Below are 13,390 nucleotides of genomic sequence, written 5' to 3' on the forward strand. Positions count from 1 at the left end.
GAGACTCAGAGATTTCAGTTCCTACAAAAATGAGCAGTAAGAGTAAAAAAAAAAAAGAATTGGCGTGGCTGTGCGATAGTTGTTTCTGGCAGTGCCGGTGTGATTACAGACAGCAGCCACAGGATTATGAAGGTAATAAAAGCCAGGATGCAGGAAATAGCCCAGACTAAGAGAAACATATCAGCCTCAAACACAGACAGATAACTTCCCCACGCTTTGCACTTCCCGACATACACGGATGAAACTGGTGGTCTGCACCACTGCATTGTGGTGAGCGGCGAAACACAAAGCTCGACTCAGAGCCGCACAGGCAAACGCAGACACTAGGAACAGGGAATTCCCGCTCCCCACAGTTTAAAACCCTGTCCCTCCGCTGAAGGTGACTATCTCACATAAACAAGCATGTTGTTTTGTTGCCGTGAACCACATGTCTGCTCTTTGGCAGCACTCCCTTCCTTCCTGGGCCTTGTCATTAATAGTGAATTAAATAACGCTTACAGAGCTGACATCTGGTGAGCACGACTTCAAGCTAGAGGTGTTGCTCTTCAGAGCCGCCTTCCATGTAATTACCTCCAAGCAGCATCAAAGACGGTGGCCATTCTTTCCATGTTGAGACATAATCCTTAATGTGCTACAAATTTGTACCATGCATTCTTCAGTAAAGCCTCTTTGTCTGCTACTGGATAATAGCCAGCGACGTTGTGGGAGCACATTAAAACGGCACGCTTACTGTAAGGCTGCGAGTAGTGCTATAACCTAGGCTGCTTGGATGACTTGAGGTGAGATTAAAGCCATCCAGTTTAATGTCATTTACTGGATAGTTGTTGAGTCTGATGTGGCCCAAATGTGCCAATCAGTTGACAGCTGCTAACAAAATCTATAGTACTGCATACAAACACACTTCCCCCAATGCTTTCATGCAGTGGCTGAATCGCACCAACCAGGTTATCACCTGTTGGCCATTAAACTGACATTAATGATAAGTTAAGACTAGATTCAATAAAAAAAAAAGTCAAATTTTCACTCAGTAATTTTGTTCATATCCATTCTCTTCACCACTTTATACTGGTGACATGTCCAGGGAGTATCCCCCAGCCCTCATCCTGTGACAGCTGGGATACGCTCAAGCATCCCCATCACCCTGTGTTATTTTTAATGCATAACTAATTGAATTTAGGGTTAGAAATGAACAACTAATCTGTTAGGTTAGTTTAAAATACAGTGGTTGCCTCATCTTTCAAAGCTCAGTTTTCTGTCAGGTAAAAAGTGACGATTCATCCCCGTTAACAAGTGACTATTTCATATTTTTCACATTAGACGGGGCTGGAAGACGACGTGTTGGTTTTACTGGTGGTGTCTGATGCATCAGTCTAGGATGAGCTCTGGTGACTGTGAAGGCCACAGCGAGTGACTCCCATATTCTTATTATTCTTAGACCTTTTCTGTAAGCACTTCTACTCTGTGGATTGGAACAAACCTCTCCTGCCATAATAGACACATTTCATCACTGGAAGAAGGTGATCACTCGGAACAGCTGATTTGTGGACCTAACAGGACCCACTAGATCACCCAACTTAAGGGGTCAAGAGCTTTTGATCTTTCTCCAGGTTATTGCTATTTAAGTTACTTGATTCTACTTTTTTGCCAGCTTAAAACTCGTAGTTTTCAAAGCCAAGGTGATATATTTAAAGGAAAGATATTTAAAATGTGAAAGGCTGATAGTCAGTGAAAGCAATCTTCTGACTACTTTCACTCTAGAGTGATGTTCTAAATCTTTATAATAGCATGTAGGGACAAGGTTTAACTCTTGGAATCAAAGCCATAGAATTTCATGGCGTTGTGAGCTGGTGACTGGTCAGCATGTAGCTCCTTGCTGCTGTTTACACTGTCTGACTTTGCCTTGAAGTCAATGGATTCATTCATGGTACTTTCCCTCTCGTGGGCAGCCGTAGAGTGAGTGTGTAGGAGAGAGCTTGTGGGGAAGGGGGGGCAGAAAAGGCGGGTGGAGGTCTGCCGACGACTCATATTTAACCTGTAACTTGAGAAGCTGATAACAAGGAGAGAATGAAGAATGAGCTCGTGATGAAGGAGTGTGTGTGAGAAAGTGAGAAAAAGACGGTGAAAGGAAAGAGCCGTGCTTTTGTTCCCCCCCGATCTCACGTCCCCTTCTTCCCTCCCGATCTCCCTGGGAAATTTGACTTGAGTATTTTTCTCCTCCTTTCTCGTTACTCATGTGTCTCCCCGTTTGGGAGGAGGGTGAAAATGGTCTGAACAAGAGGGAGGAGAAAATAAACCCAGGGAGTGAAAGAGAGGGGAAATAGCTGTAGCCCGTAGCCAGACTTTGCCTGCTTATTCAGCGCCGAGTGCTGCACTGCGCCGTCTCCAGTTGTGGGATGTTAAGATTTGCCTTTGGCTGCACTTCGCCCCACTCGCGCGCTCACATTAAGACTCTTTAGACATCTTTATGCTCATTTTCTTGGAGGAGGAGTGAGTGAGGGAGAGGCTAACCAGACCTATTAGCCTGAAGCCTGAAACACACACACACACACACACACACAAACTCTCTCTCGCTCTCTCGTTCTCGCTCTCTGACACACACACACACACACAAACTCTCTCTCGCTCTCTCGTTCTCGCTCTCTGACACACACACACACAAACTCTCTCTCTCGCTCTCTCGTTCTCGCTCTCTGACACACACACTCACACACACACTCCTCCAGTCCTGCGCTGCACCAAGGTAACAGTGAGTGGATTTAGCTTTTAGCCATCTGGTTGGAGCACAGAGGAAAAACCTCTCTGCTGCACACGGTGGGGGGGCAGAGGAAGAAAAGCCAAATGACGATGCAGCACTAAAACCAGACAGAAAACCAAAGAGTGAAAGAGAGAGAGAGAACGACACACAAAAAAAAGACACTCACTCTGAGACAGGATGGCCACCGCAGTGTTTCAGGTAAGAAGCGTGGTTGGGAAAGGAGGGTAAAGTACTGCTGTCTGTCTGATGTTCGAGCTCCTGGCTTTTCGTGTGTGTGTGTCAGTTTTCTGCATTGTGGATTTGCTTCACTGTTACAGAGAAACAAAGTTATCGCAGGATGTGTGTGACCTGACATAGGTGTGATAGTCATGTGCGTTATGCTGCACTGGAGCAGTGCTGTCTTCAGTAGGTGAACAGTGATAAAGAGTGAATTCAGACACATATTGCGTGTTTCCACAGCAGAGTGCATCGAGCTGCTTCTGGTGTGGATTGCAGGATTTTATATTAACGAGCATGTAATATACACAAGCTCATGTTGTATCAGTGTAGTATTTAAATGTGTTTATGTCAGGTAATGTAAAGCACTGCTTGCTTCTGTAGTGCTTGTGTATGTGTGTGGTCTCCTTGGCTAACCATGTTTGTGGTTGGTGGCCCATGGTCATAGCTGGAAAGATGGTGGCCTCTTCTCTTCTCTTCCACTTACCAAGAGTGAGAATGAAAATGTGTTTGCTGTCATGCTTTCAGTGGTGCTCTGTATAAAGTATGTGTGTGTGTGTTTGTGTCGACTGCTGCAGTTGTTTCACAATAAGACCTTGCAAAAGTTGTTCCACAGATATAATCGCCCCAGGCGTGAGAAAACCCAACAGCACTTGGGGAATTTTTGGCACGTATAGCGGGAGTTACAGTTGCCTCCAGTTTGCTTCAAACTGGGGAGAAGAATAAAGACGTAATGTGAAAACACAGAGCGTATTCTTAAACAGATTTGCAAGGTCACGCTGGTCACTGACAGCTGTGATTTTTCTCTGTCCCATCCACCCTCACTGAGTGGGTGTTTGGATTTTTAACAGATTCTGGTTCTTTCAGCAGGATATAATGTGAGTAAGAGGTTAAATTGTCTTCACATAGTTAGAAGACAGTAGGTTTCCATAAATACATTTTGTAGTGTAGTTGGAGCTGTTGGAACACAATACTACATGTAATGTATTGCTGCTGCTGGTAATGTATGCTAGAGACAGCTGAACGAGTCCAGTAATACTTATCTTTCAGCATGGAGCTGGTGTTGATGACTGCCCCCTCTAGCTTTTGTGCTTTTTAAAAACTGGCCCTCGTTTTGACAGATTTGAGAACCAATGGTGTTATTAGCAGATATTGGGGTAATTTCAGTAGGATTTCATTTTGGACTCAATATGTGGGCACCGTCTGCCAGTCACTGGTGAATTCATTATGGTAACCCTTCCTTTAACCACTGACATCAGAGGTTCCAACTTTGGGTCTGGCACTTTTGTAGTGCCAGTGCAAGCCTTACAACATTTTTTTAAAAAGATGGTGGAAATGTGTGAAATTGAGCACCAGCTATGCACTGATGGAAAAGTTATGTGTCCACAAAAATGTCTAAATTTGACCCCTGTGCACCCCCAGCTTTTACACATGGTGTTTGTGCACAGTCACTTCCAGATGTTATACAGTGGGGTACATTTTGTCAGCATGGTTTCCAGTACAGGGAGATGTGACTGTAAATCAGTCCAAAGTTGTTGAGAGTAATCACCTTTATGCTCTGAGGAAACATTTCTGTCCTGATGTGAGCTGTATCGTCCAGGATTGCAGTGCTTCCATCCACAGTAGGACTGGTTTAACCAAGTTGACCACCTCTGTGACATTTTGGACCAATGTGTATGAGAGCACTTTCCACCACCCAACACCTTTAATTTTCATTGTACATTTCAGCTTCATTATAACCACAGAGACCCAGAAGTCTTTCATCACTTGTAGTTTTGGGGACTCATTTATGAAAACGCACCATATAAGCAAACTATAATAAGTGATGTCTTAATATATATTCAAGCAACATTGTGAAAGAGGTCTTGGAGTGGTAACCATTTGGAATGGAAAGAATAAACAAGAAACAGTAACTAAATCTAAAAGCCTGTTGAATTTCCAGAAGCAATTCCATTTAAAAGCAGCATTATGTGATCAGCTAATCTAAGGAAAAACAGTAGGTTGCATGCATAACACTGTTGTAAAATGATCGGAGATGAGAAATGGGACGATATTAGCATTTGTCTGTCCAACTGACCAACTCCTGAGGGCAGCTTCTTTCATTTTAGCTGCTAATTTTTCATAGTCACCGGATAGTCTTCTTCTAAAAACAGAAGAAAGGAAGGGAAAACCAAAACAATTAAAGAAGCTAAAAATAATTTAAATTACTCAAGAGATTAAAGGAAATGCAGATTCCTGTGTTGTGCAGACCTTTAAACCAATACTACGGGCAAAATACTGACTACAAATGATTTGCTGGAATGAGCGGTTTCTGACATCACAATTGGTAATAACTTGTAGGATGTGTAACCCACACATTCCTTGGCTGGCGTATGTGTAACACGGCATTGTCTTGCCTGAAGAGCGGCATTACCCGTGACGCCTGGCTTTGTGGGAATGGCGAACATCCACTGGCTTGAAGCCTGTGCCGGACTGGATTTCAGAAGAGGCATTTTTCATCATTACTGTCTGCCAGTCTGCCAAAGCCTCCCTCAACCCACTCTTACAGGCAACTCTAACCACAGTTACATACTCAACCGCACATTCAGCCATAAGATCGGGACAGAGGAAGGGCTGGCCAGTTTGTGAAGGTGTGTTTGTTCACTTACTGTGTGTGTGCGTGTGTGTGTGTGTTTCTAGGATTAGGGATAAGGCAGTGCTTCATGAACCATAAAAAACCACCAGTGTGAATTCTCATGCTCTTCAGCTGATGTAATCTTTCTTCTTCTGTGTGTATGTCTCAGTTCTTGCAGACACAGCCTCAGCTACGACATTGCCGTGTATTGTAACAAACCATTTAGTTTCTTGTGTTTACTATTTTCTCACGGACTCACATTGTGACTGTGCACAACTCTAGAAGAGTGAGAGAACTTGGCTTTCGCCCTTTATTCAAGGGCACAAAGGTGCATTGTAATGTAAGCCAGGAGACACTTTTGATTTTGCTCAATGTTACACTCAAGTACAGTACAAAGTTTGCATATCCAGCATAGGCTGAATCGATACATTGCATAATACATCTACTATATTATAATTGAACTAATGCACTCTCACTTATGTTCACAAAATGCTGTGCTGAACTGTAATGTGTGCACACAGCAATATATTTATTCCCTGGGTCCTCGGGGCTCAATGTTGGCACATACTGCAAACCTGCAATACATTAGCAACATAAATAATCCATAGCCATGCCAAGGCATCATGCCTTATTGTTGGGCTTTTAGTATAATTAATAGCTTCCACTGAGAGCAAGTAAAAGCTTCACATTTATCAAGGGCGTCATATAATGTTTCACTTATTGTCGTTGCTTAGCAGGTCATCTGGCATATATGAGAAACTGCTGTCATAGGCGCACAGGAAGGTGTTTTAAGAGCGTTTCAAAGAGCATATCCGGAGACTAATGTTGCAGTTAAAATGAACAGTGAACCCCCTTCAAAATTTACTGCTTAGGATGCTCGAACAACTCGGGACCATCAGCCCACCAGCTTGGATGAACACACACTGTTTTCAAGCTTTCTTTTGAGGTATTTAAGTTGTGCATTATAATTGGTTGATGTGTTGAAATAATTCAACACGGCCATGAACATTCAGAACCTGTATGAGTTCATCCCATAGATACAGATACATACCTGCTAATTATGGCTTTCTTCTTATAACATTGCAAAACAAAGCTGGAGTACAGTCGCTTTGATGGGTTTTACTCTGCATTATTTGACAACAATTCCAAAAAGCACCAACACCACAAACACGCTCGGGTAGCGGAAGTGAGGCCCGGCTGGCTGCAAACGTGCTTTTTTTCTGCTGTAGAATTTCGCATGTTAATATGGGAGTTTATGGGAATTGAGCAGTTTCTTGGAGCCAGCCTCAAACACACTGAAGGCCTGCAGTTTTTGGTACTCCTATATCTTCTTTGGTTTTCAGCTTCCAAGGTTGTCGGCTGGTTGTGACTTACTGGTAGGTTTGGGGCTTCTGGTATCTTTTTATTAGAGAAACTTGTCCAAAATGGGAATGTAGACTTCCACACCGATGTTTTTGTTCTCCAGGACTGAACGTCTTCACAACACTTCATCTTCTGGTCTCACATTATGGAAATCTCTGACAGTGATTAAACACAACTCTACACAGTAGCTTAACGCAAGAAAAAAAAGATGACACCACCTTGAGAGAAGAAATAAATTTAAATATGAATTGGACTTGTTCCATTGCAGATAGGTAAAATAGTTATACAGCTCCTCCAGCTGGCCTTTTGTGCATCATGTACAGTTTGTAAAATATTTGTATTAATTTATTTTTGGCTAAAAACCTCAGTGGGTATAATGGCTTGTTTTATGTTTTGCTGTCAAGAATTTGCCCGCAGTCTTCTTTCTTTCCATGCTTCTTGACTGGTAACTGGAGCCAGCAGTCTTTAGACTTCCCGAGGACCCTCACAGATTACTACTCTTTAAATAGAGGGGCTCCTTATAATACCCCCAAAAAGTGGAACATTTAATGACAGCTAATCTTTTCAATGACTCCATGCAATCAAGCTGGAGGCCTGGTATAATGGCCCTTTCTTGAATAGCAATGGTAGTTTCATAGTCAAGGAACATATTGAGAAAGGAGGGGGGTTTCATTTTCCCAGCCTCTTTTTGGGAGGTTTATTTTGGCATGCAACTTCAGGGTTTTTTTGATTACCAAATGACACCGTTCCCCATTTTCCAGGATGGCAACCTTATCAGTAGACCAGTAATACTTTGTATCAGGGGTATCCAATCAATGTCCTCAATGTACCCTTGCAGTGCACCATCTCACAAACATTGACTTGTTTTGGCTTTAAAGCAGCTTGATGATTATTGAACATGGCTCCTCCAGGGGAACTGAGCCACATGTAGAGTCTTGAAAGATTTATTTACCTTTTGTTATCCCGGTGCCCTTACATGCACACGTTAGTTGGGATGGTTTGGCTCTTTTTAAGCCTTTATGCCCCTCGTACACCATTCGTGCCAGTTTTGCCCAAAGGTCAATAAAAAACACAGTTTCTGCTTTGTTATGCTTTCCCTGAAGGTATTCACTCAGTTCTTCTAGTTTCCGAGGGTTTGTGTAAGATGTAAACATTTTGATTTTCTGATGTCATAGCTTGACTGCGATCAGGATGGTTTGTTTTTGATCTCATTATTGCTGAACCTGCACCATTGAGTTGAAACTTTTTTTAAACATCTTTCAGATTGTTTGCACAGTAGATATGAGAGAAGACTGATGAGGTCATGTCTCAGGATTTGATTTCCAGGTCTTCTTATAAGTTTGCTTTGGACTTAGTTCTTGACTTTGACGCGTAATAGCCTTCGACAAGATGCCGTAGCTTTGAACCTCTGTGGCCACTTATTTCATCACTGATTCTTTTAAGATTTCCTCCAGATTTGGTGAACCAGCTCCTGATTAGATGAGGCCAGCATGGTGGTGTAGTGGTAAGCACTCCTGCCTTCCAGCAAGAAAGCTACTTTTGGATTGGGCCTTTCTGTATGGAGTTTGTGTTCTCTGAGGTGTGTCCAAAGTGTGTATCCTGCTTCTCATCCAGTGTCAGCTAGGATAGGCTCCAAGCGCACCATGAGCCTGTTTGGATAAGGAATTAAGAAAATGGATGGATGGATAAAGTTTATGACATTTAGACTTGAGCAAAGTCTAAATGTCACAAATGTTTGGTTCAAAAACAGTTTGAAAGATGCATCTTATCCCATCATTGCATTTTGAGTTTTTTTTAACATGATATATATGGAAAAGATAAAAACAATGCAAACTTTATGTCACTTTATTCTCTGGGTAAGAAGGTAAATTATCCCGTTAAATCAATGTGAGATGTGAAAGCATTTTAGTGTCCACATGACTGAGCATCCATGTGAACACCATGCGAGGTATGTTCATGTGTGTGTGCCAGAAGTCCACGAGGAGGGCGGGAGGTTGTTTTCTTTTCCTTTTTTCTCCTTCTTTGTTATCAAGCCTCCATGTCTCTGTGGGGAATGTTTATAGAAAGCAGACCTGTTTCCTCGCTTTTACCAGAAACCTTCATATTGTTGTTTGCTTTTCATGACTGATTGGTGTCGAGCGGGGCTTATAGTACTGACCAGAAAGGCAGGAAACATCAGTGCCAGGTTCCTGATTTTTCACCAAGCTGCTTGGACTCACTTGAAGGCTGGAGAGCTAAAAGATGGGAGAAAGGCTTGTCTGGGCCTGAGTACAAATATGCCTTTAATCTTTTTTATAAAACATAAAATATAGTTTCTCAGCTTTGTGGAGTGTTTTTAAAGCTTGCCAGGAAGTATATAGGAGTGTAACTGCTAGACATCAGATTTTAATGGCCAGGATAGTTTTGCCCAACTTGTTCATGACCTGTTAATGGCAGTGGTGAGTTTGCTTTCTTATGCGTATTATTAATAGCTCTATTTAGGATATTAATATTTGTGCTGGAAACACAGTGCGGCAGTGATTAATGCTCAGCTGAGTCAAGTTATGCAGATCTGTGAATGGATCTGTGTTTTCGCTGCAGATTTTTTTGTTTCATACTGATCGAATGTCAGAAATGAGTGATTGTGCGCAAAGCAAAATGGAGCAAATAGAAATTCTTAAGTAATCCTATGTTTAACAGCTGATGTTTAACTGCTGATGAGTGCATGATGAACATCAGTTTTGTTAAAAAAAAAAACGGGACTTGAAGGAGAAGCAGATAAAGGAGGGAGATGCTTTGGTGGGATTAAATGTGAAACCCAAACCCACCCATCCATCTGTCGTTAGAAAACAGCTAAATGTGTAGGCGTGCAGGTGACTTAGTGCTGCAGTTAAATGAACGATATCCTTCCCTTTGTGGGGTTTTTCTTTCCTTTTCTTTTTCATTGAGGTTATAACATAACAGCTGTGCACAGTTTGACTGCACAGGCTCGTCTCAGCTTGTCCAGTTTTCTCCCCTGACATCAACCTGTTGCTTTCCAAGATCTCGACGCTTCTCGTGCAAATGCAATCTAATGTTGAGATAACAGTTCCCCTCCAAAATACGCAAATATGAATAAAAAAAATGTTCTGTTGATTTTAATCACATCATGTGTTCGTAATCAGTAAATGGGGCATAATTGTAGAAATGGAAATTTAAAATGGAGCTATTATGCTTCTCCTTCTCTTCTCTTTTTGAATATACTATTACAATGGTGGATGCTTAAATTAAACATGGCCAAATGTGACCTTGTGAGTCCAAAGCTCAGGCTTCACACTGCTCTAACACCCTGTTTTGAACCATTTTGTCTATTCCTAGCTCTGTGTGATGTCATTGAGAGTGGGTATACCTAATAAGGTCATCTTACTGTAGGAACATTGCTCTGGCTGTGAACATAGAAGCTCCGCCCACTTGCTGTTTAAAGCTCAACATCAGGTGGGGGGCAGCCAATCAGGAGAAAGTTATCTTAAAGGGAGCAAAGGATGATTTGAGTGGCTCCACCAAAGCTCAGTGTAAGATAAATAAAGATTATTTTAAACTGTGAATCATGCAGAGCTACTGCTACTCTAAACTAGTAATAAAAATATGGAGGGACTCATTCCCAGGGTGTCAAAAGATCTCATGGATACTAGAAAGGTCTCCTTTGGCATGATTCACTGAGTTTAACGGAGAAATGCTTGTCATACTCTTTAGTTGTTGCATTTGGACACTTAGCTTTACGTTTAAATGCTCACCCACAGCATTTAAACGTAAAGCACCAAGTGCCTTATGGTTCTCTGTTCACACCACTGATTTGTGCACAAGTCAAAGCTGAGCTGGCTTCAACATTTCTTCAGTGGCCCAGTCATGCGTGAAGCTCAACCAGTCATTTAGTTTCATGTTTAGGAACACGCAGATGCCAAGGGATGATGTGGACAAGCACTAGAGCAGCACTTGATAACTGACTGAGACTTTGAGTCTAGCTGCTCGTTCTTGCTGATTTTGTAAGTTTGTCACTCGTTCTGATAAACTAATTTGCTATTAACAAAGCAGCCAGTGAAAAGAATCAGAAGAATATGAGAAAATATGAGCTTCCAAACACAACACTAACCCCAGTCCTTGACTCGTGACTTACACCACCTCCATCTACACGTCCTCTGGCGTCCAATATGCTAGGTGTGTCAAGCCACCGACGCCAGAAGATGCCACAAAATGGCAGTATGTGACACTCTGGGATGGGAATGCCTTAGTTGCAAAAGTCCAGCTATGCTTAAAATGTTTGTGAACTGCTTCTTTGAGCATATTTGATATTTACTGTTGCAGAAAAATGCATGTGCAGAGTTTGACACATTAAAAGTGTTTTAACATTCCTGCTCTGTGTTCACCTCAACTCTGAATGCAAGTCTTTTGTAATCAAATTATATTCCAGGATGCAAACATATGTCATCATAAAGACTGAGACATGAATCAAAGAAATTAAAGGTTTTATTACCAAATGTTTATGAGACAAAAATTGTTATTCTGTATTAAGCATTCATTTCTGCTTTTATGACTTTGACCCATTATTTCTGTCTGTTCTGGCTTGTTCCATTTGTTTGCGTGTTTTAAGGGCCGTTCCTACAGTAACATCTCCTGCAAGTGAGCAGATGTCCAATGACGACATGTGGAAAAATGTCTTCATGTGAACATGTGTCACTGAGATATAAAATGGGGAGATGCTGAAAGACTTCTGACAGAAGCTGAAGTTTCTCTCTGCTCGCTGTCTTTCAGCGAAGCTTGGCAAAATGCCTTGCAAAGGTTTATCCATACTGTAAGCACAGCAGTGAAATTGGTATTGATCTTTGCATCTGACTGTGGGTGAGGGAGCAAACACAAGCACGATGCCCAAAATGTCAAAGGAAAAATGGCACAGAAGATGGCAAGCTTGCCAACTCACCAGAGGACATAAACCACCCTCTGAACCCTGATTCTTCATGGCTGCCTTCTTCTTAACCCCCTCTTCTCGTCCTCAGCCGCTTGGCCTGGTGCCAGAAAGTGAGAGCCATGCTAAATGTGTAAATCAGCGTGCTGGTAAATACCAGCTCTTAGCTGAAAGACCCTGGGAAGGGAACGTGACCCCCGCTGTAACTTTAGAACAAAAGAAACAAGCCGCAGCTTCTCCCCTCACCACGCTGTCAGCCCCGTCCAACAAAGACAGGGGTGAGAATGAGCAGGCGCTCCGGTCGGCTGAAGGCCACTTTGAGCTGCAGCCGTGGAGAAGAAGCATGGCAGGGACATGCAAAGGCTGTCTGATCCCTCCGGGGTTCAATTTGCTCCTACACAGGCAAAGAAACAAACTGTGTGCTCATTATGATGGTTTTTCGTTTCAAAAATCTTTTGACATCTATCTGTATCTCTTTATCATCACTGTGGCAGTGAATAAAATTAGCGTTAGCTAATCTTTGCTAGGTAGTGTGATGGACTTAGCTGTGGCTTTCTTTTATAGTGCACACATAGAGGATCCGAACTGAGATGAGATGTGTGGTTGACACCTACAGACCCAAAGTTAATCTTAATAGACTGACACAAACTAACTCAAGCCAGCAACATGTTTTTTACCGAATGCTGTCGCACATGTTTTGCGTCTCACTATTTCTGAAGGGTTAGGGTTGGACACGAGCCTCTCAGAATTACCACTAACAATGCAGTCCAAACTTCTATTTCTAATTGCCAGTACACAAAAAGGTTTGCAAAAAGAAAGAAATACAAGGCTGAAATTCCTGAGGCGGCAATTGCACGTGCAATTTTAAAATGGTTGCATAACCTCTTAATTGTAAAATGAGGTGGGTAATTTGTGGTGGAATGTTTTTATATTGGAAATTATGGACATGGTTGATTCACACCTCTGCAATTATTGCAAATCATGAGTGAGCCAGAGTAATACTAGCCCAGGGATGGGCAATCTCAGTCCACGAGGGCCGGTGTCCTGCAGGTTTTAGATCTCAGCTTGGGTCAACACACCTGAATCACATGATTAGTTCATTACCAGGCCTCTGGAGAACTTCAGGACATGTTGAGGAGCTAATTTAGCCATTTAAATCTGCTGTGTTGGTTCGAGGACACATCAAAAAACCTGCAGGGACACCAGCCCTCGTGGACTGAGATTGCCCACCCCTGTACTAGCCCCATGCAAACAGGGCTTTAGACTGTCTGTGAAGGTTCTCAGTCATCCAGGTCATCGTAGTCCAGACCTTCCCAAAGTGTGGGGCCCGTCCCCTAGGGGGAGCGCAGTATGAGAAGGGAAAAAACAACAACACTTGGACACTGCTAGCACGGGGCGCCTCCACAAACGCAAAGCAGGAGATGAACCATAGCTGAATATGTTTCCAAACCAACTTCCTTGATAGCAATGTTGAATATTATTACACAGGAAAAAAACAACTACAGTGGGGCAAAAAAGTATTTAG

At 42.4% G+C, this 13,390-nt stretch overlaps 1 protein-coding gene across 14 annotated transcripts in view; it reads left to right on the forward strand.

Moving 5' to 3' along the window:
- Nucleotides 1–13,390, forward strand: part of tns1b (tensin 1b) — a 185,866-nt gene that overhangs the window by 89,968 nt on the left and 82,508 nt on the right. Inside the window, exon 1 of one of the 14 annotated variants that reach the window (XM_013911763.1) lies at nucleotides 2,671–2,953. The exons of the other annotated variants lie outside the window; for them this stretch is intronic. Within the exon in view, the coding sequence (XP_013767217.1) occupies nucleotides 2,933–2,953 (21 nt within the window). The 5' untranslated portion in view covers nucleotides 2,671–2,932. Of the gene's footprint in view, nucleotides 1–2,670; nucleotides 2,954–13,390 lie in introns of those variants that run through there. 14 annotated transcript variants of the gene reach the window in all.

This window comes from Pundamilia nyererei, unplaced genomic scaffold, assembly GCF_000239375.1.
Source record: "Pundamilia nyererei isolate P.nyererei 1_Seehausen unplaced genomic scaffold, PunNye1.0 scaffold00071, whole genome shotgun sequence".
In the NCBI taxonomy this organism is placed as follows: Eukaryota; Metazoa; Chordata; class Actinopteri; order Cichliformes; family Cichlidae; genus Pundamilia; species Pundamilia nyererei.